Source organism: Xiphophorus maculatus, chromosome 8 (genome assembly GCF_002775205.1).
Source record: "Xiphophorus maculatus strain JP 163 A chromosome 8, X_maculatus-5.0-male, whole genome shotgun sequence".
Lineage (NCBI taxonomy): Eukaryota > Metazoa > Chordata > Actinopteri > Cyprinodontiformes > Poeciliidae > Xiphophorus > Xiphophorus maculatus.
In genome coordinates, this window is record NC_036450.1 from 7,309,025 (window position 1) to 7,332,535 (window position 23,511).

General features: G+C 39.5%; 1 protein-coding gene and 1 pseudogene across 11 annotated transcripts in view; one reads left to right on the forward strand and one right to left on the reverse strand.

The window, feature by feature from the left end:
• The first annotated feature begins 409 nt into the window (after window positions 1-409).
• LOC102220781 lies at window positions 410-19,570 on the forward strand (annotated as a pseudogene).
• A 521-nt stretch (window positions 19,571-20,091) lies between these two features.
• Window positions 20,092-23,511, reverse strand: part of vav2 (vav guanine nucleotide exchange factor 2) — a 220,561-nt gene continuing 217,141 nt past the window's right edge. For all 11 annotated transcript variants that reach the window (XM_023338195.1, XM_023338199.1, XM_023338197.1 and 8 more), the window contains one exon: window positions 20,092-21,915. In XM_023338195.1, the coding sequence (XP_023193963.1) occupies window positions 21,868-21,915 (48 nt within the window). In that variant the 3' untranslated portion in view covers window positions 20,092-21,867. The remainder of the gene's footprint in view (window positions 21,916-23,511) is intronic.

Consider the following 23,511-nt stretch of genomic DNA (forward strand, 5'->3'; position numbering starts at 1 on the left):
TATTTTTTTTTACTGATTGTTTGCATGTTTGGTTTAATGTCTTTGCCAGAACAATGACTGACATTTAGGCGCATGGATCCATGCTTTCTAAATACCCATTCAATTGGTTTTACTGTATTTCGATACAATTTGGGTTAAAATGCAAGATTTTATAGAAGGTTTGGCTAAAGTGAAAAGCTAAAGTTATTGGACCAATCAGAAGGCTTTTTGTTACTGAGGTGGAAAGGAAAGGAAAGGTGTTTCTTGGAGTAACACTACACCTTCATTTGTTCCTCTGCTCTCCACGGACAGCGTTTTGGATGCAGTAGCCTTTTTCAGGTAATGTTGCTATGATATCACATTGTACTGGCTATGGCTTTCAGTTGTGATTTATAAGTGGAGAGGCTCTTCTTGCTCTATTTTAAACAGGATGATTGCATGCAGACAGAGCTGCTCTCACCTGAGGACACCTTTCAACCTTTGCTGTCCGCCGTGGTTATTGTTATGCTCTGCGGTGCTCATGAGCACAGGTATGGCCATGGGCAAAACAACAATGTGAATTCATGTATTTGCACACAAACTAACAGTGCCTTGCAGCAATTCTGACACGACCTGAACCTTTCCTTGTTTTACATGTTACAACAGAAACCATACGTCACCCATTCTTCATTACTACTGTTGTCATTGACCATTGTTTTTAAAGTCTTGCCACAAATTCTCGATTGGATATACTGTAGGTCTGTTGTATGACTGGACCATTTCAGCATCTAATTTCTATTGTTGCTCCAACTGAATGTTCATGGCCATTCTCGTACTGGAATGTGAATCTCTTCTCCATTCAAGGAGCTTTTGTAGTCTTAAAGACATGGGTGTCCAGCTCCAGTCCTCAAAGGTTGGTGTCCTGCCAGCTGTAGATGAGTGTGTTCTCCAACAGCTGATTCAAATGGTTAAACTTCCTCCTCAAGACTCCAGAGTCCTGCTAATGAACCATCACCAGCCCTTGATGACTGTCTGTGGACACCAGTGGTTCAGGTTGACCGCCACATCTTTATACGTTTGCTGCTGTGCTTGGTTAATTGAGCAGAGCTTTGTTTAGGATGTTGTTTTGTAACCTAACTCTCTCTCTCTCTGCTGTGGTCTTTGTTCTTCATGGTGCTACTTGTTCACAGATGTTCTGTTTGGCTTATTCACATCAAATGGACCTCTAAATGTTTCTTCCAATAAACGTTGTTGGGGCGGATTTTAAAGCTAATTTAAATCCCAGTAGAGACCAAAGCAGAAAGATTTAATTCCATTTGAAAACATGGGTCCCAGTTTGCTTACCCCTAGCCCTAATCCAGCCTTCAGCAGTGAGCTCGTCAGCTAATCAAAGAGAGGGAGTGAACCATTTACAGAGCAATTTCCTCTTCCAATCCCCGGGGCCATGCCACCAAGAAGCCAAGTGTGAAGCAGTCGGGATGAAATATTAGCTCCTCCAAAGCCAAGACCATTGTCTTCACCTGGAAAAGTGTAGCGTAAGCTTCCCAGCGTGGAGGCAGGTTGGGGAGTGATGCAGTAACTTTACTAGCCTGTTTTGGTGAAATGAGGTCTAAGCTAAAAAGTAAATCTTTACCAATTCATGTTCCTACCCTCACTGGTGGTCACGAAGTTTGGGTAGTGACCAAACAAACAAGATTGCGGATCCAAGCAGCCAGGGGAGACACAGTGGAAGACCCAGGATACATTGGAGAGACCATGTGTCTCTTTGCTGGCCTGGGAAAGCCTTGGGAATCTCCCAAAGGAGCTGGTCCAAGTGACTGGGCAGCAGGAAATCTGGGCTTTTTGCTAACTCTTGTCTCCCGGTGACCTGAACCCAGATTGAGGGCAAGACAATGAATGAGTGGACAGATGGGCTGTGAAGTGATCAGATTCCACTTCCTCACTGAAGGAAATGTTCTGCCTTGTGACTCACAATGTCCCAAGTTGAAGTCAGCACCATTTCCTCACCATCGTAGCGGTGCATTTCTTCCTTCTCTTGTGATACCCGATGGTGGACCAGAATTTCCTCAAAGTCGTTCTCTGTGACCTCACCAAATTTCATCCATGCCAGAGTTTTTGCTTGGCAACCATATGAGCTGCATTACACAGACCTGGACTTTTCCAATTATATGCCCTTTAATCCCTGTTGTTTGGAGTGGAATTTGCAGTAATTTTGGATATCAAAGTACTCCATGAGTACATCACAAAGTCATGTAAAACCATCTGTCCTTTTCCTTCCCCTTCACATTTATGTGCCACTTTTTCTCGGTCTATCACATAAAGTCCCAATAAAATATATCAAAGTCATTGGTTGCAGTTTAAAAATAAAACTCAGTGTGTGAATATTTCTGCAATCCACTGTAAAGTGAAAATTGTTTAACTTTCTGAATTCAATTCCACTCTGAGTCTGAAAGAAGCAATCACGATGACCTTCGTATCTGTTCTCTGCTGAAAGTGGAGCCTCAGGGCATCTGTATTTGCCCAGCATCACCACGGGAGCCACAGCTTCTCCAACAAGGTCCGATGTTCTCTTCCAAAATAATTTTCCAACTCCCTTTTGTTCTTAAAATTAAGTCTGTACTTGCTTTGTTCAGAGTGTGGCTCTTAGCAGCACATTTAGTCTCACTGGTATCCCCCGAGCTACACATAAACATTGGTATTTTATTTAAAATGCTGCTCCATTTTATGCATGTTAGGACCGAAGCGTACTTGTACGGAGTGGAATAAAAGCATTATGGGCTGATTTTACAAAAATACTAAACAGTACACTTGAAATCCCTGAAAAGCTCAATTATAGTCTCATGTTCTGTTCTCCCAAAGGGCAAATTGGAGCCCAATTCAAGCTTCTCCTATTATCTGTACTTAGATTTGTTTTGATAAGATGAATGTTCCAGGATTTAAAGCCTCTGCATCATCTGAGTGGGTTCAGAGAGAGGGGTTTTATTTTTCCAGCTCTGGTGTTGAACCTTTCTTTTTTCATGTAGTCTTTTTTGTTGCTTTTTTTCTGTTGTGAAAGGTTTGAAATAGTTGAAACCTTGAAGGGTTTGTGAGGATTACAACGTTGTAGAGGGTCTTATGGTAGATACAATGCAATTAATAGAATGGGTTTTGCAAAAAGCTCCATGAACAGTCAGCCTCTTATTGAAATGTTCTTGATGACGACATTTTCAATGTGCAACCCCTGAAAAACTCATAACCACATTCTCACATCCTGTTTGGCCGCTTTTGTTTCTTTTTGAGGCGTTTTGTTTTCCACGTTTCCGGTAACCGAAGCAGCCTGAATGGAGCATAGAAACAAGCTGTAGCTCAGTGAATCAGAAAGAGGACAGCATTTACCCTTGGTAGCAGAAAGAGTAAATTAAAATGTTACTTTGATTGTGACTAATCTCAAGAATGGTCTGAATTTGCAGAGCTGAGATGCACACAAGGGCTGAAGGTGACATCGACAGGCCCGCAGACCATCCAGAGGGCCGAGGGCGACACCGTGACTTTGGGTTGCAGTTACATGCCGAGCTTATTGGACACCGGAGAAATTGACATCGAATGGTCTGTGCTCAGTCCAGACACTACCAAGAAGGATCAGATGGTAAGATGCAAGATAACGTAAAGAAACGTCCTGAAAACAGCAAAACAACTCTTTTCTTCTTATTCACCTTCGGTTTTACATGCTGTTGAGAAAAAAATATTAACTCACTAAAACTTCTGACTTTGATCTCAGTACATGTTGGATATCAGCCTCCTGTGTTTGTTCAGCTTTTGCATGCAGAAGTACTTCCATCACAATCTTTGTTTAAAACTGCCTTCCTCTCTCCGGGAAGTACCTCTGACACTGAATCCAAGTGGTTTTTAAGAAATGTGGCTGGAAAATCAAAGGATTTCTCCCTATTAAGAATCAAAACACAAGCAGCTTGAAAAAATGTTGAGTGCAAATCCTAAAACTTGTAATTTAGCCATGTTTCTGCTTCTAAAAAGCTTATCCTGATGTGAAGTGGCTGTACTTTCATTTCAACACCCAAAATCAGTCAGACTATGGTTATATTTAAAATGTGATCAATTTTCACCAAAAAAATGCAGAAGTTTCCAGGCAAATTCAAAAATGTTTAGTTATTGGGGAAAAAACACGGATATAGTTATAACTTTGCTAGAAAAATGTTAATTTTCCAAAATAAAATATTATTTCACATTGTCAAGTTAGAAGTTTGCATGAAAAAAATCCGAAGTTTACTGGAGATTTAAAGTTAGTTTCTTTTTCTGCATGTTGCAGATTTGCACGTTTCTAAAATTTGAAAATATGGTTTTAGCCAACTGTAAATAACTAAAACATCCCTCTTCTGAAAATGCAGTTCTGTGAAAAAGAACTAGATTTCTTACCGATTCCTTCTGTTTTTGCATTTTGGACAACTTCCAGTAATTGATTTAACCATAAATTATGTTGTCTGCCAGAAAATCAACTAGTTCCTGACCTACAGATAAAGTGCATTCTCTTCATGCAGCAGGAAATTGATCAAAAACACATCTTAAATCCAGCTCTTAAGTGACAAAAATAGAAGGTTTCAAAGTGACTTCATCAAAGTCTTTTCTTAAATTCAATTGGGGTGACTTAAATACACCTTTCATGAGCCAAAAGTCATTCACAGTGATTAAAAATATGTATGAGTTTATGCAGCTTGTTGCTGTTTGTTATGAAAAGTAAAAAGGATAAATATGTTAAAGGGAGAATATTGATCAGAACTCTAAATTTAAGTATAAAAATGAGTACAACTATTCAGAAGACTCATATAAATATACAAGTAGATTTTCTTCCACGTGTTTGTTTAGTTGTGACTTTGAAAAACCTCAACAACGCAGATTTCTGAGAAATAATAGTTTGCATGCTTTTCTAAAACATGAGTCAACAGGGGCCCTTCTACACACCTAAAAAAGATTAGAAGGAACACAGCAATTCACAGAAAGTCATTAGCATTCCTTTTGGAACGTACGTTCTGACCCACAGATTTCCACGAGTGTTGAGATTTCCCAGCTAATTAAGCAAAAATGTATTTTTATCTAGCTGAATTTTTCTCCAGCTTGTTTGACTGGCACAGGGCGAACACTGAGTGTTTCACTGCTGCTTTGTGAGAAAACTACTCCCTGCTGTCTGGTTGGAAATGTGCCAGCATGAGTGCAGAAGCTGGACTCCACAGTGAACTTGCAGTGAAACTTGAACAATGAGCTCAGGGAGCTTTGGAAAAGAGAAAGTTATATTTTTGATTAGTTTCTGCTGAGATTTACATCTCTAATCAAGAGTTGTTTTTAAAGAGAGTTAACTTGATTTTAATGTTTTTCTCATATTGTTTTCCAGCTTCTGTCATACACCCGCAGCACCAAGTACTACCACGGAGGTCCTAGAGTTACTGAAGGCTTCAGCTTTGCTGCAGGCGATCCCTCCAAGGGCGACGCTTCTCTCTCCATCGCTCAGCTGTCACGCGACCACAGTTCTACCTACCAGTGCAAAGTGAAGAAGTCACCTGGGGTCGATACCCGCAAGGTGTCACTGGTGGTTAAGGGTAAGACTGGACATTGACCTGTCACGTGGCTGCATTATTTATGCGAGTTGCTTAACAATAGAGCTTGAGACGGGGTGAAGGAAGCATGTTTTAAAATGTCACATCAATGCTCCATTGGCAGCTAGGTTAAAAATACGAAGCCTTATATGTTCAGGATCTTTAAACGTTTCCACATCAGTCGCCTCACAGACACAGACCTCAGCGTGTTTTTCTGGGAGTTTATGTAACAGAAGTTCATCTATCATATGGAGTGAAAGTGATGCACAATGAACAGGCAGGTTAAGTAGTTAACTAGTTGATTATGTTGTCTTAACTGTCTTTTAAGAAGTTCCAGTGACTTTAAACATTTTCTTTGGGTCTTTCAATGGTGCTTACAGTTACTGTTGCAGAACAAGCCATCAAGAATAAGAAAAAAACAAGATTTTGACCTTTGTTGCCTTTTTCCAGCCACACAAAATGTGAAAACCTGCCATTTCTTCTTTTCAGCACTGTTTTGACAAATGAAGACTGTAAGACAAAAGAAAAAATGTCAGGCTCATGAAAATATTTATATTTTAAGACTCAAGGACACAATCATTGTGGGATAAAGTTTTGTTTTTATATTTATATATACACAAATTTAAAGTGCCTGCAACGATGCTTTGAAGTGACCTTGGAGGAGAGCAGCTATTGTAGGGAAATGTTCAGATCTGAGGCCTTGGCTTTTCTATAGTTGTACTAATATTGTAGCCATCGCCTTCTCTCATTCTGACCTTTAATATCAAACTTGTAATGAAAGGCTTACAATCTGAAGAAAGCACTATGCCGATAACTTACATAAGCAGGTAGCAGTTTCAAAGAGACGGCGATGAAAGGAAAGCTGCGAGGTAACGACTCACTTCACTTTTCTTCTTACTTAGATTGGATTTTTGGGGGGAATTGATGCTAGATTTTATTAGAATTAAATTATTTTTATGCAGCCTGGTATTATTTTCAAAAATTAGGACTCGTTCATCTGATTTTAATTTAATCAAACTGCAATTAGTTTTTTTTATTTTTTGGATTTGTTCCTCTTTTCTTTGTTAGAAGGCACTATTTAGTTCATTGAGCATATTTCAAAAGGTATTGCTTCATTTACTCTCTTTTTCAGTCTTTCCCCTTTTTATTCAACACTCCAACTCACCCTGCTGTAAACAAAATAAATGCGACAGAAATGGCGATGCAGGAAATACCCCGATGGTTTTGTGATTGCAGTAAAACCATCTGTGCCTCGCTGCTGGCTGGAAGGAGGGGAGCTTGTCGGTGAAGCCGTTTCTCTGCACTGTGAGTCCTCTGAAGGATCCACTCCCCTAATGTACAAGTGGCGGAGAGAAAGCAAAGACCCCATGCCTGCTGCTGCCACACAGGGTAAGTCTGACCTCTGTTGATGTCATCTTGTTACTGCACATCAAAGTGTGCGTGTGGGTGGGTGTGTGTGTGCGTTTGTTTCTAATACCTTGTGGGGACCATTTTCCTGATATATACTACGTTGTGGGGACACACTGCTCCTCGTGGGGACCGAAGCCTGGTCCCTACAAGGGGAAACGCTGTTTTTGGGACAGGGGTCAGATTTAGGACTAAGGTGTGAATTGAGTTTTGGTTATGGTTAGGGTTAGGTATGTAATGGATAGGGTTAGAATAAGGGTAGGGGTAAGGTTTAGGCTGTAGAAATGAATGGAAGTCAATGGAAAGTCCCCGCAAAGATAGCTGCGCAAACTTGTGTGTGTGCATGTGTCTGTGTGTGTGTAGGGTTGTTTGGAAAAGGAGGCACTGTGTTATTGGATCCTCTGTGCACAAAATCGAAGGACCCATTGTCTTCCTGACTCCAGAATAGCTGCCTATTAACTCTCTAAAAGGGATTTACTGTGGTTTTTACAAATTATTGACATGATGACTCATCCAGGAGAAAAATGAAGAAGTAATGATTTGCACTCTCGAGATGAGCGTGCAATTTTTTTTTCCGTGGACTTTGGTGCATTAGCTGCATGTCATTTAATCCCGGTCACAGATTTAGCGACTTGTTCTTTACATTGTTTGCCACAAACAACAGACAATGGCTCGCAAAAGTATTTACACCCCTTGAGTCTTTTCCTAATATTTGACGCTAGAATAAAAAAATGTGTATTTTGTTGAGGTTTTTTGTGATAGATCGTGGGTTAGCACTACCACATAAGCTAACGTTGACGGTTTTCTTTTACTTCCGCGAGGAGGAGGGGAGCACAGCCAATCAGCTTTAAGGAAAATACGTCACATTTCCTGGATTGGCTGCTTTGCAAACGCCAGCCAATACTGCTAGCATTTTAGCGTATAAGCATGTTAGCTTCAAAACCAGTTTCTTTTCTTTATAATATTTTATGTTTTATGAAATAAATTCACAAATTGGTGAATTTCTTATAAATAATTCAGTTATGTTTCACAGAAAAAGAATCTATTAATTGCAAATACCTGAAGGAGCCACTCTGTAGAAATTAAATTTACTGAAAGGTGTGGCAGTATTTGCCCCCCCTTTACTCTGTTACCTGTGAATAAATCCCATTATTGACTTCACAAATTTGCCTTATATTGAAGAGCTGTTAAAAAGAACGCTATTTTGGAAGAAACCTGAATTTTCTGCACTTTTTGTCGCAAGTGAAATAGAGATAGTCTGATGGATGCAACCTTAACGTCTAAGAAAAATGCTGAGATGACACTTTTCAATTAGAAAAGGAAAAAAGTATCAGAAAAAATCTTTCTGAGGCTATAAGAGACTGGACAAACCCCCCAAAACATGCAACCAGAGATTCAATTAAATAATCCAGATTAAGGAATTACTACAAAGCGCTCAATATAAAGGCTCCCTCTGCAGCAACAGTATTGTTTGTCTGAGCACTTATGCCATATAAAAATTATTTTTCATCACGTGGAGGGGGCAGAAAATTTAAATTGGTCCCAATCTGAGCAGTTTACAGAGAAGTGTTGTTGTTTTCTGGATTAGATCTCTGTGTGTGGCGATGTGCGTTACAGACGGCGCAGCCGGGGAGTTGAGAATCAGCAACCACACACAGAGCTTTGCAGGGATCTACCTTTGTGAGGTGAACAATGCTGTTGGAGCTGAACGCTGCAGGATCAGCCTGAGAGCCAACAAGCGTAAGAGGAAAACACACACACACACAGAGCTGCATGAGCCCCACATAAAATCATGCGGGCCCCTTTTTGATTTAAGGTTCCTGTTTTGTAGCATTGCCGCAGCCTCTTCATGGCTCCACTTTGCTTACATGTGGCGCTCGGGGGACACGAGTGCGTCACTCTTAACAACGGCAGTAAGGGGTTGCTTTTAATGTCTAGAAATAACTGTATTTATGTAATGTTCTCGCTTGTGTTTCATGTCAGTGTCTCTTTGCTGCTGAGTCACAAAGTCGCTGAAGCGTAAAGCCAAAATGAGCCTGCTTCCTGTTTATCTGCCATCTTCTGCAGGGAAAGGTAGCAGCAGAAAAATAAGGAAAGCCTCCATTTAAACTACAGCAAATAACAAGACTGTATACGAGGGAGTTCAATAAGTCTATTACTACACAAAGAGCTTTGGCTGAGATAGAAAGCATGGCTGTGTCTCTTTGGGGATGAATACAGTGGCTGAGAGCTCAAGTAGGTACGCTCAGTGGTTCAGCCTGATATTTCAAAGAAAACTCATCTCTTTTATATTTACACTCCAGTGAAAAAAACCACATTGTTGTGGAATCTCAGTCTCCTGCCTCCTGAATCGTGGAGCGAGCTTACGACACTGACATCTTGTTGAGTCCTTGGCTCCTTGACTCAGCGCTCAGATTTTTGGCTCCAGGCGGCGAATGATTCATTTTCAATTCAAGAGCAGGCTTCTGTTCCAGACCAGAGGTTCCGGCCCTGCGGCTCAGGAACGCCGCCAAGGGGTTTCAGGATAATCACCAGGACATTATAGAATGAGTTTGCCGCATAACTTTTTTCTTTTTTTCCCTCTTGCACGTCTCTGTCTCTCTTCTGATTGTTGTTTTTCTTCAAGCTATGGGAACATCTTAGATAAATAACACAAACTGAGGCGAACATGTTTTTTTTGTGAGTTGTATTCATGGAAGCACATTAGGAATTAAAACTTCAACTCATCCAGCTCACAGAGCCGACCGCACCGGTGTAACCCAGGGCTGCCTTCTCACCCCACTCTTCTTCTCTCTTTGCTCATTTGAGCCTCAGTGGACTGTCTGTGAAACTCCTGAACATCACAGGTGACAACACTGTTTTGGGCTAATCCAAATGCTAACAGTATGGTCAGAACCACCTGGTGCTAAACTGGTCAGGACTGTGGAGATGATGGCGAACTTCCAGGGCACACTCGCCCATACAAACACCGTGGCTGCTGTGAATCACTTCCTGTTCTTCTGAACCAGTTCGCTCATCCACAAAACAGAACAGGACCAGACTGTAACGAACATTTAAGTCTGTGGAGACAGGTTTAAGGTCAGGAAAATGGCAGCTAACATATTTGCAGATCTCACACATGCTGGACACTAATAGTTTAGACGTTTACTTTCAGGATGGCGTTACAGAGCAGAGTTTGCAAAAAAGGAAAAAAGGAAAGAAAATCCAAAATGAGCAGATAAATATTGTTTCAATTGGTTCACTTCTAGGTTTTCTTTTGGGTAGTTATCAGTTTTCCAAAGTGTCTGAGTTATTAGTCATGTTTAGTTGTGAAGGTCTGAAGGGAGAAAACGATTAACATATAATCACTGAAGATGCAGCGCTGAGTGGTTCAGTGGCTGGAGCGGCGCTGCATGTCTTCCCTTTTCTCTGCACCGTTTCCTGTCTACTCACTGTTCACAATAAAGACCACTAGAGTCTAAAAGTTTTTTTTTTTCTTTAAATAATTGCTAAACACGAACAGATCGTTTAAAGAGACGTTTTTCTTCTCAGTGACACAGTTTGTGAATCAGTGTTTTGTTTTCAATAAACGGTTCTGAAATGATGTGTGGACAAGAGTTTAGGAGCTCAGTGGTTGTTGGGCTGCATTTCCTCTCAATAGGTCGAACAGAACAACCTTCAGCTTTGAAATAAATAAACTGTTTTCAATAAGCTCATACATATCTGTATAGTCCAGATTAAAATATGTAGATATATGTTTTAAAAGACAGGAATAAAATCAACACCAAAGGTTTAACTTTTCATCACTTGTTAGCAAATCTTACTAAATAAATGTACAGTCATATTCAGTAAATAAGAATTTACATCCTGATGTGGCTCATTTGTTGCCGTTTTGAAATTAAGCTTTAAGCAGGTGTTAAACATGCTTTTCAATAAGCCCAAATGTTTGCTTTTCAAAATAGTTTTCTCTTGGTCTGGTTTAATATTCTAATTTTCAAGTGGAAAATCATAATAATAAACCAAAATGAAGGCTTTCAATGTCCGTCTGTGTATAAGTGATGTGATTCATTTAGAGATAAAGATCCTGAAAAAATATACTCATTTATTGAATTGCTCTGTAATGTGATATTCAGATTATTAATTAATTACTTTCTTACTCTCATGAGAGAAATTCAATTCAAATTGTGAAAAAACATGTTTTCCCCCATTATGTAAAAGAAAACTGAAGCCAGTAGCCCAGTTGAATTTGACCTACTGTCATTGGGCTACTTCATGTTTTAGATGAAGTCCAGCCTTTTAAATATGTAAACTATATCCTTAAATTCAGAGAAATGTTTAGATAAATCATTAAAAGCTAGAAAGATGAACATGTATTTTATGCACGTCACCAGAACTGTGTAGTTTCTGTGTTACATTTACTTTGCCGACCTCCAGCTGTGCAGCTGTGAAGAGAAGCAACAAACATCAACAGACCCAATTTAGCTATGAGCCCGAGATTTCTTAGGAAGCAAGAACGACCGAGGTGGAGATAAAGGTGTAAGATTCCTGAGAACGTGTTTCATTCCAAACATGTCTGAGTTGCGAGACGTTGCACCACAAATCACCTCAAACAGCCTCTTTGAATACCTGACATCCATTTCAGCGCCATCGAAACGCTGCTTTGATTAGACGAGAGAGGAAAAAAGATCGGGGGGAGGGAGTTTCTATCGCCTAGAAATTAATTTTACAGCATCCAACATCAGCAACAAATGCAGCGTAAAAGCAGTCTAATAGAATAAATCTGTTTTCCCTGCTGGTTTTACAGATCCAAACAGATCTGCAGTGATTGGGGGGAAAGTTGTGGGCTCGCTTCTCCTCATCTTCATCTTTCTGGTGTTTGCTGGGGTCCTGTACTGGAAGCTGAAGGGCAGACGCCACCATGATGAGGAGTTCTCCAATGAGATCAGGTAAATCCTCGCAGCTTGTGCTTGTAGAGGAGTTAAAAGCCGAGTTAAGAGAGTCGACGACTAAAACTTCTGCGAGAATTCGACGTACCTTCCCTCCTCCTCGTTTTAAAACTGAAGAAGCTTCGTGAAGTCGAGATTTAAGTAAACTTTCAGATCAGAACAAAAAAATGTTGATTAAAAGCAACGTCAGAAAAAACTGAAACGCTCAGAAATAAAGCAGCTCTGAAAGAAATTAAAACCAAACATCAGGCAATTAGTCATGCAGGAGGAATGAGAAAATCGTAAACACACACAATGAGAAAGAGAAGTGGTTTCCTTGACGAAAACAATAGTTTGGTTCTATGAACTATGCATCCATCCACTGTCTGCACGCTCTTCCACAGTTTTTAGATCATGCATCCATAATCTGAAAACCATTTTGCAAAAACTTCAGCCTTCATGTGACCAAAAAGTTAACATAGTTCAGTAGACAGAATCTTAAAGCACAGTTCACAAGGCAGTCAAGAAAAAACAACCATTACTGAATTCAGGCAAACAATAAAAAGTGACTAGAGCTCAATAGCGAGTTCTGGTAGCACAACACAAGATGGTTTAGATGGTTATCTATAGAAGGAATAAGGAAGTTGGTCAGAGTGGATTTAAAGATTGATTGAAACTGATACAGAGCAGAAACTGTTACGTTTCTTCTCTACAGGTTTGGCTTTAACCGGTTGTTTCCTAGTCGGCTCTGATCAGATTCGTCTCCATTTGCAGATCCTGCGCTCTTTTTTCCCCATTTTTTTAAACCAACAGTCATGGTACAAGCCGGATCAAACCAAGGATTGCGCTCATGAGATTTGATTGGCTTTACGCCAACAACATCTAAACCACTATTTTCAGTTTGTGATGAGACCGTAGAAGCTGGAAAGATGGCAAAATGGAAGCTAATAATCCCATGGTCAAACCTTGAGGTCCAAGTATGTGTGATCAGTTCTGGTGGAGGAGAGCATGAACAGCAACTGGATGGGGAAAACTGCAATGTACAATTCATTAACCTTTTAAAAAGAGAGGTGCATGGTACCAGGTTGTAGCCAAAAAATGCTAAAAAAAAATGCAGGTTGATGTAATTAAGTATCAGATCATAAATTGGTGGGAAGCCAGTATAAAAATAAATTACATACATGTCTGATTATTGATTATCCAGATCTCACTAAAACCAAGTAAACCAATCAAACTAAACCAGAAGGGAAGTCACAAATAGCGAGCTATTCCTCGGTATATAATACCGAGGAATGTATATATACCTTGAAATGACTGGTGTATATATACCAAATGTACCCAGAGATTTCTGATATGCACACAAAATAACATCATCAGACATTAGCTGACTAAACACAGACTTGACATTGGAGACTTTAGAGGCTGCAGAAGATTTGAGACAACCAATATCCTATAAATCTGCACTACATTGTTTAGGCTATCGCTTTTAAACCACATTACAGATTTTTGCTGCAACATGACAAAGGGTGAGAAACCTTTTGTCACCTTTTGTCAACACTTCCAAGTAAGCTACTTGTTGACTTGGAAAGCTATTTTTGCAGCATTTCATTTAAACCCTGAATATAAAGTTTCACTGATCTGCAGATAATCTAATTCCATTTCAGCGTCTCAGTTAATTGTGTTGCTTAAATGCAAATTTTCTGTCTGAGTGGGAAAACGGTCTGATGCTTTGGCTTCGTCACATCCCCCCCGCGTGTTTCTGCCCGACACTTGCACCGCACTGTTCTTTTAGACTTTGGATCAAGATTTGAGAGAGACATCCAAATTCCCCCAGAGAGCAATAAGAGGACGTTCCCAGGTGCTGATTACTAATTGGGAGCTTAGCAGCAGATTTGTACAAACGCCCCGACTGCTCCTCTTCCTCCGGGTACGCCTCCACAGCTGTCTGTGTTTCAGCCACTAAAAATGTATGATCGAATGTTTGAAATGTTCTCTCTCTGACTCAAAACTCTTTATTAGACTCTGTTACTTCCTGCATTACGACTGGGTTTGAGACTCACTTTGCATTTGTGGATAAACCTTTAGCTGTGGTTGAGTTCTTTGCATCCCTAGATGTCAATTTCTGTCCTAGCTTCTGAAGTTTTTCCATTTCAAAGCCAATTCTTAATGGGCTGCAACTCTCTGCTAAACAAATATTGTTTGGGCTTTTCATTTGATTTCTAATCTCAGCTAGACATGTACCACATGCTTATATTGTCAACAAGACGCTGGCATAACATATTTGAGAAGCCTAATTGGTAGAATTGGTAGTGTTTCATGGCCTTGACTTAGTTTTTAAGCACATTTCTCAAATGTTCAAGGGATTCAAGGTTTGTCCACAAGCTTAATGTTGGCCTGCCTTCTCTGGCATTAAAGAGGCCCACTGCATGATGGATCCTGCTGTGGGATCCACAACCACAACATCCACAACAATCCTTATCGCCTTTCAGGGGGCTTTGAAAGCCTCACATTGACTCCTCCAAACGCGTTTCTTTTCCTTGTGGACAAACGGCTAAATGTTCATCTGCACCCTCCTGAAATGTAAAGCTCGTTTCTCTGTGGAAAGTTTTGTTCCAGCAGCTCGAAGGTAGAAAAACTCAGAGTGTTTTAAACAGTAACATCCAGCCAATGTTGACTGTTTTGTTCATTATAAAGAGCTTAAAGCGATGTTCAGCCTTGCCAACAGAAGTTATCAGACTTTGTTTCCCCCTCAAAACATACATTATTGATCTACTAAAGTAAACATAGTGTGCTGGTGGAAACCTTGAAATGACATAAACATGCAAGTCTGCTTCCGTTAAATTCTTATCGTCGGTTTTATTTACACAATAATCTGAGTGAGCGTTCATTCAGTTTTCGGTAAACATGATTCCTTCGGGTAATCCCACAATAAAACCCAACATATTGCGTCCTCAAATATTGTTGACGTTCCTAAAAAAGATGTGAAAAGCAGCTTTAAAATAAATCTTCCAGACTTGTCACAGTTTTTCTTGCTGTAGATATGGGCGACATTTGGTGAGCATTCAGTTCAACACAGATCTATCTCTCTTGAAAGGCTTTGCTCTCCTTTGTTTTCCAATTTCTGTCACATTATCATTTTACCACAAGGGAAAAACAAGTTTACGGTTACTAAGTTACACTTCCTGGACTTTTAATTGTAAACTAAAATTTAAACCAAAGTAATTTCTTATTAATTTAAAGTGGGAGTACATAAAATCCACTTTTTTGAGCTTTACATGATGCTATAATGTTATTTCTTTATCAACAACATACCTGGAATTCCAGGTTTTTCCATGAAACTCCTCTTCAGAAATGCTGTTTCCAAGCTGAAGTTTCACCACAGAGACCAACTCTCCTCTGCAACTTTCCCACATGGCTCCTCCACACTAGTGGCAGCAGCTATTAGCAAACAATTGCTGAGTTTGTCACTCAAACGACGTTTAAGTGAAAAACTAGTAAAAACGTTAAATTCTAGAGGAACGTTGTTGTGATGTCTTGCTGAAGGCGTCAGAAAGAACAAGAGCTTCTTAAAGAGACAGTGGTTCATATTAATTGTCAGAGGTGGAAGGTGATCTTAATTGGTAGCAGTGTTGTTGCCTTGTAGCAATTAGAACCTGGATTCAAATCCTTTCAGCTTGTGGGTTCTTTCTGGATAATCTGGATTCCTCCCACAGTCCAAAAACAAGACTGCAAGTTCAGTTAATTACTTCAATTTGCTGTTAGGTGTGCATGTACCAGGTGTACATGCATGGTTGTCCTGTGTTGCCCTAAAGTGGACTGGCTATCTGTATCCCATAATCAGTGGAGGTGGGAAATAATTGATCAATGTTTAGTTTTTTTCTAATTTATAAATCTATTGAAATTAAAGGCTTTTATGATGCTTTTTTCACATTTTCATAATGACGCCAGGGTTAGCCATTTCTACTTTTTCTTTTTTAAAACTAGCTCTTTATATCTGTCATACTTCAGGTAACTACAGCAACAAATAAAATGAGGTCTATATTTTATTTTAGCAGAAAAACCTTAGATTTGAAAGCAGCAGTAATACTTGATGAGCTAAATAAGCTCTACTGTAAGGGGTGTAATTTCAGACTTTGATTGGTAATACATCCAACAATGGATTTTATTCTGGTAAGACCTTTGTGTTAACACAAAGATCCAATTTAACCTTTAATAAAATGCAATTTGCTGCCATTTTGAACGCATTACTTTGAGTTTTTTGCGTGCTTGTCCTCAAAATTGATTTTTTTTTCAATCCATCAGGTTTGTTTGCACAGTAGATCACAAATAAACATCACGATGTAAATAAGAGCTGAACTGAGGCGAAATGAGTTAAAGTTCGAATCAGTTTGTAATTAACAATGCTTGAGTGAAGACTGCCACCGTTTTCAGTATGTCTTTACGGATTTCCACGCTCATCTACAGCAAGGCATTGAACAAGATGATTAATTTAAATTCCAGAAAGTTTTCCAACAAAGAATGCATTAAAATATCGGCGTTTCCTTTCCCGAGGGGTTCCCTGCTGCTCTGAAACGCCACAAAAATAGAAATGTGCGACAATGAAATACACGGCTGCTCAGGGGCGACGATCTATAACTGACCCTACATTTGACATCTCTGAAAGGGTTTCTCCTTTTGTAAATAAACACAGTCTCCTAAAACCTGCTGCACTGTATGGAAAAGAAGAAAAAAACAACAACAAAAAAACCCACAGGCTTTCAAAGCAGACACTGAAATGTGAGGCCCATCGGTGTGGGAGGACAGCGCTGTATACAGGGAGATGCTGTCCTTGACAGTGCTAGTGTGGACTTGCCCATGTAAGAGAAGTTCAGTTCTTACAATAAAATGCATCATAGAGAAAAGCCTGGGGTTACAGGAAAGTTTCATGAAAGTGAGACGGGTCAGCGACACTTGAAATGGTCCGAATGAGTTCCACAGCACTAATTTCAGCAATTAGTCATCAAAAGCAGCAGTAAAAAAAAAACCCCAACAATTTTCTTTCAAGTTCATACAAGTGAGGCTTGAGGTTACACCTATTAAAAACCAGTGTTGTAACCATGGAGACGAGAGCAGCTATATGACGCAACAAGACAATAGACGTGTTCAAGCTGAAGTGTGATCACAGAATCACATAAGATCATTGACGTGAATCTCACATTCATTTTCACAGAGTCGATGCCTTTCAACCAGTTTGTTTCTAGGTGAAGGTGATACGGCTTTACTGAATCTTAAAAACAAGAACCCAAATGTAAAGGCTTGAATTTCTAAGACATATTCTGCTCCACAGTGGCTCAAAATCATACGTACAACCACACTAATATTTAGACTGTAAATTCCTCTTTAGTTACACACTTCTGACATGAATTCTGGATGTATATTTTAGAATTTAAAATGGTTGGTTTCCAGACAAAACACAAGCACGTTTTCAACAAGTCTAAGGTCAGAAGCTAAACGTTAGCATGGATTAGCGATACCAAAATCAGTTTTCTTGTGTTTATAGGATTGTTTATTTTATGTCTTTTTTTATGTACTTTATAAGAGCATCATACCTTGCAGTTTTACTTCTGGTATTTCTGCTTGCCAAACTTTAAGCTTTATGCTAATGCTTCTTAAGATTAAGGTGAGATTTCATTCTTATGGCTAGCTTATTGGTAAGCTAACGGAGAAAGCTCAAGCTAACTTTAGTGTGTAACAAAATTGATACTTGTGTTCAACTATCCCCATTCAGTATTTCATATTTTCAGTTATTTTTATTTAGAAGACCTAAATTATTTTCTTTTTTTTATTTATTAAAAGTACATATAAAGTCATTGTTTTATGATGGTGCCAGGAACTGGGCAAACACGGGGACTGGAGAGGCAAAACAATCAGCTGGTTTTGCATTCAGTTTTATGAATCCAAAACCTGATGTGAAAAATGAAAACTGCAGCCAATTAGCTTCTGTGACTCTGTGCAGTGGATTTAAATAATTTATTGGTTCATTTTTAGATGTATTATTATTTGAAATTCAAAGAAAATGTATATAATTTATTTTCTGCAAACAAGGAGCCAAAATAAAAATGTTTTTTGTTAATGTTGCCTGCATGCTCAGTGATTTTTATAACCAGCCCAGAGAACAGAACACAGCGACAGAAATAACTTCACCAGCAGAACAAATAAAAATGGAAATCCTCCGGTGTGAACCATAAGCCATTTGATTTAATTTTGTGAATTTTGTTTGTCAGCTCGAAATTATTCCACGTTACACAAAGAACCCCAAATACCACTGCCAGAAAAACCACCTGGGGCAAGAATTTTCCATCTCGATTCACCAGAAAGCGTTCTTTTACTCCCAAGAACTGGATTACAAGAGGAAATAGGAAGAAATCAGTCGTTGGTGGTTGTTTCTTTGACTGAAAGGTATATAATGAATCCAAGTCGGTACTTGCACCTTAACTGAATGCAAATGGAAAGTATCTTCTAAAAGTAACCAGAGTGAATATTACGCTTGAGCAGAGGAGAAATCTCTGAAACTAAGCTCCTCTGGGACTAGCGTTCAAACACACTCTCTTAAGTTTTTCTTCTACCTACTGGCAACATTGTTTTCAGAATAAAGCTAATACTGTGGGAAATACAGGTACAACTAAGGGTATGAAACTAACAGCAAAATTTAATTTATATAAAACTATCTCACATCAAGTGAGACCTGTTGGCAAAAAGCTCCAATTCTTATCTAGTTACGTAGAATCCGATTTGGAGCAAATTTAGTTCTGCTCAATCTATTTTATTTCAACATATCACAATCAGGTCCAGTTAATTGTTATACAATATAGTTAAATTGAGTTTATCATGTAATAAAACTTAGAAAAAAAGAAAAATTAAACAACGGTTCCAACAATAACTTTGTCCAAGGAGTTATTGGGTCAGAACTACTTTCTCTTGAAAGAAACCAAAATAAAATATATAGACAGTAACTGAATTACACAAAATAAATGGCAGCAGCAGCTCCATCAGTGGGTTCAAAGACACACAGAAAAGCACAGAAACATTGGATTTAAAGTTTTGTCCTGAATGTCTTTATCCTTAAAAGAGATGAAGCTAACCCCAGAATGCTTAAAACAGAGATTGCAACTTTAACGGTAGCAAAGGACAAGGGTAAAGTTGTTGCTCCTTCACTGTCGAGTCAGTTATCTTTATGAGAAAAAGCTGGACCTTAAAGAGTGAGCAAGAAAGGTAAATCGATGATCATCTCAGCATCTCTAAAGGAAAAAAAAACATGAAATGATTCTCAAACGAGTGGGTTTGGTGCTTCAGTGTTCTGAGATTTAAAGATCTTTTGTTTGTTTGAAGACATTTAAGGACGTTCAGTTGAAAGCAGCTGCTTTCTTCTTCCTTCTTCTTCTTTTGTGATGTTTAACAGGGAGGACGTGGGGCCACCTGACAGCCGCCCGGTGAGCCGGCACACCGGTCCGACCCCGCAAAAGCTGGGCGGATCAGAACGATGTCAGCTATTTCACACACAATCCCTCCAGCTACAGGCAAGGACAAACAGCGGTGCAACATGCAGCGGCTGGAGATGACAGCAAGCACCGATACGCAGCGTGAAGCAGGAGGACTTTAACCTGTTTGAACAGGAAAAAAATATATAGAGAAGTTAAATACACATGCAGGTCAAAATTTTCAGTGTATCAGAATTTTCAAAAATAGTAATAAACACAATTTTGATACTTAGAGTGTAAAGTATATACATATATAAAAAAAGTCATTTATTCAAGCATTTATTTCTGGTAATTTTGATGGCTATGACTTACAGATTATAGAAAAACCCAAATCCAGTTTCTTAGAAAATGTTAATATTATGTAAGATAACATTTTAAAAAGTACAGGAATGTTGAGGCCTGCAGCATCATGGGAAAAGACTGTCGGGTTCACAGTTGATACCCTTCACAAGAAAGGGAATTTACAAGCTGAAGCATCAAAATATGAGAGTAAAGTTTAGTGGAAGGAAAAAATAGTTGGAAAACGGTACAAGAGAAAATATAGCCTTCTGAGGACTGTGCAGCACATGGACATCCTTTGCAGAGAAATCTGAATTTTTTAATTTAATAAAAATAAGCAGTATACAAGTATGTGTGCAATATAAAAGAAATGAACGTAAATGTCTTAATTGAATTATCAAAGTAAGTGTTTTTTTGTGAGGGGAAAACAAATGAATTCACACATTAAATCAAAAGAGATATTTATTTCATAATAGACCTCATTTGGAAATACTCAACCATTCAAAAAACATTTATACGATCAGGTGTTTCATTTTTCTGGGATGAACTGACAGGACTCGACATATCAACAGTCACATGCAATGGGTTTTGTCCACCTTGTAAAAAAACAAAACAAAAAAAACGACTACAGCCCTGACTATCAGCCGCCTCCATCAACTCTTCCTGGTTTTCTCCAAACACAGCAGCCCTGTTTGTATTTTTGCACCAACGCTCAAACGTTTCCAGAGTGCCACAGTGTGCTTCCTGTTTGCATTTCAATCCTCAGAAATCGCAGAAACTGAGGCGTTTCTATAGATTTTTGCAGCAAAAAGTATGGCTTTCACTGTAGAGGTCGGCAAAAATAATCGCGGAAACTCTAAAGAATTGGTTCAAATAAAGGTGCAATAAAAAATTGATTGAAAATTGACGGTTCGAAGAGAAATACAGAGAAAAGCAACACTAATTGATTGTGACGTGATTTTAGCACCAGGATCGACTGGGTCCAAAATAAAACATGAAGCACATCAACTGTCCCAGTTTTTCCTCTCAGGCGAACTGGAGAGCCCCGAAAATGAATTCGCCACATAAACATGTTGATCGGAGTGAGGTTAATGAACCGTGTGAGACAAATAATTAAAATAAAACAAACAATTAAGGCAAGGTAGAAAACTCAAAACACGGCTGGATTTGGCTGCTGCTTCGCCTCTGGAGTTCAATAACAACTTGTGATTCTGTGCAGGAAACGACAAATGAACGATGCGTACAGATTTAAAAAGCCTGACATTAGGTTTGAACGTCTTTCCCTTTTTGCATCCCACAGGACTGATACACGTCCACAGATGTGAACGGTGCATGTGATTGGCTAAAATCCCCAAGCAAACAAGCTGCTTGTGTGAGTCCATCCAGTCTGGAGTTGATGTTTAAAGTTGGATCTGCGCCGCGCAGCTCCTCCAGTAAAGTCCTGTGCTTGTGGACGAACCGGGAGCCTCTTCACTTCGCCGACTGATGCGCCGCCGTTTTTTTTCTCAAGGCACCGTACTGTACATTTGTATTTACTGTGTGTGTACATGGGTGTGCGTGTGTGGGTGTGTGTATGTGGGCACATGCATACACGGAGAAGTAAAAACCAGTCCACAAAGTCGATTCCATCCACTGGTGTCAGCCCACAAGGCATCACCATGACAACTAAGGCAAAAAAATCTCTCGACATAAAAACACCGCTTCACTTTTTTTTTCTCTCCTTATTTTAGTTCGTCTGATCCGACTCCCTGCTCAAACTAGCCGTCCCCACAATAATCATTAGTACTGATAATAATCTCTATTCAATAAATTATCTATACTGTACAATTAATTCACCTGGCACAGACCTGCAACAACGGGGAGCGTTTTTCTTTTTGCAAAATAAAGCTATCGACAATAAGTTCCTGCTGCGTCCTCGTTATAGCAAATTCTCTGCTGAGCACACGGAGGCGGACACACAGCAACGCAGTTTTTTCCTTCCGTGTAAAGAACTTAAACAGGACACCTTGCAAAAAAACAAAAGCTGATGCATAATAGAGGGCGGGGAGCGGGGAAATTAAGAACCAGAGTAAAAATTCTTGCAGAAAAAGTAGTTTCCAGCAAAAGGCATGTTGCTCTTTTTTTTCCTGGAGAGAGTGAGTCATTTCCTCTGAGGACAGCAGGTAGAAGTTGGTTCCCGATACAAAAGGAAACTGGCTTCGCCGGAGGGCGAGTGAAGCTTTACTGCGCTCCCTCTTCATCCACGTAGGTGGAGGGAAACCATCCGATCTGGAAACGGGACACAGAGCAGCCGTGTTAATTGAGTTCATTTATTCCCCGCCTGCAGAAAGATAAACATTTTGCTAACAATGAGCGACGCTTAGTTAAACACTTTCTGTACAGGCACCCATCTTGTCTTGGTTCTTGGGGTCAGGAGGCGACAGGACACTAAATATCCAGCTGCTACAGAAAGTAAGCTCTTTCATTTTCATATTTCCCAGATAATCGGGATTGACAAAGTTGCCATTTTTGTGACAGTGATGTGCTTCACTGACGAAATTATTTTCATTGTTTACTTCCAGATTTACGTCGTTTTGCTTCTTCTGGGTCAGAATTGTGACGCACCTCAACATCAGTGACATTGAAATCAGATGAAATGCGACATGACTGTATCCGATTTAGTTCGACATGCACAACTCAGAGGACGAAAACATCGGATTTGAGTCGTTCACACTGCCATGAAAAAGTCAGATGTGGGTCACGTGCTCCAAAAAAAATCTGAATTTGGGCCGCATTTTCCTGCTGTGTGAACACATTTTTTAAATTAATATCCTGCTTAAAACAGAACTACTATCTATTTTAAGTTTTCTAGAAGAGAAACCAGACTGAGCGCAAACGCTCCAAGCTCTTCAAATCGCGCCACGCTAGATGCGTAAAATGCGTCTGGTGTGAAGAACCAAAAAGAGTTATTGTTAAAAAAAAAGCAATAAAAAATTATAAAGAAATCAAACTAGAGAGCATATTTTTTTGTAAAGATAAAATGTAATGTGTCCTGCACATTTGCCCTTGCAGCACATGAGAAAAATTTAATGTTCCACAGTCAGTGCAGGTGTAAAAATAGGCAGTTTACTGCCTGATACCGAGAGTATGATGATCATGATGAAGGTGGTGACAGAAGAAGTGGGAAGTGATTATAAGTTGAGTTCAGTGTCAGGGGAAAAAAACAGAAAAACGAAGCAGTTTTTCAGCTCTAAGGTGTGGGCTGTGAAGACCCTGCAGCACCTGCCAGATGGCAGAAGAGCTGATGACAAGTTTCAGCTCTGAGTCTGCTGCTTGTGGCGTATTCTGAAAATGTCATCTAGTCTGGGATAAGAGAGCGATGATTTTCTCAGGATGTATTCATGGCTCTCCTGAGGATTTTCCTTTTAGAGTCTAAAGCTACACCATGATACTGTTTGTACAAAGGTTTTCAGTGGTGCAGGGAGAGAAGGCTTTGAGCAGCTTGACGGACAGACTGTACGATCCTCAGAGACGTGTGTCCCCAAAGACTTGAAGGACAAGACAATCCCCTTTCCTCCACACAGGGGAATATCTTTTGTCCATTTGATATCAAAGGTCAAATTAGAAGTCGTCTCCATGTTTGGTTCTGATTTTGGCAATGCAGAGTAAACTCGAACAAAAAGATTTGAGAGGTGTGAAGGTTGATGCAATGGCAACAGATCTTTAATGCATTTTGTTGCTAAACCATTCAGTATTTTATAAACTATCAGAGCAAAAGGCAATAGAAAAAGTCTATTCTTTGAGATACAGGAAGCCACTAGCTTTGTTTGCATCACACGAGTCATGTGATCAACATCCAGATGTCAATACTGGTGGAAATGACAA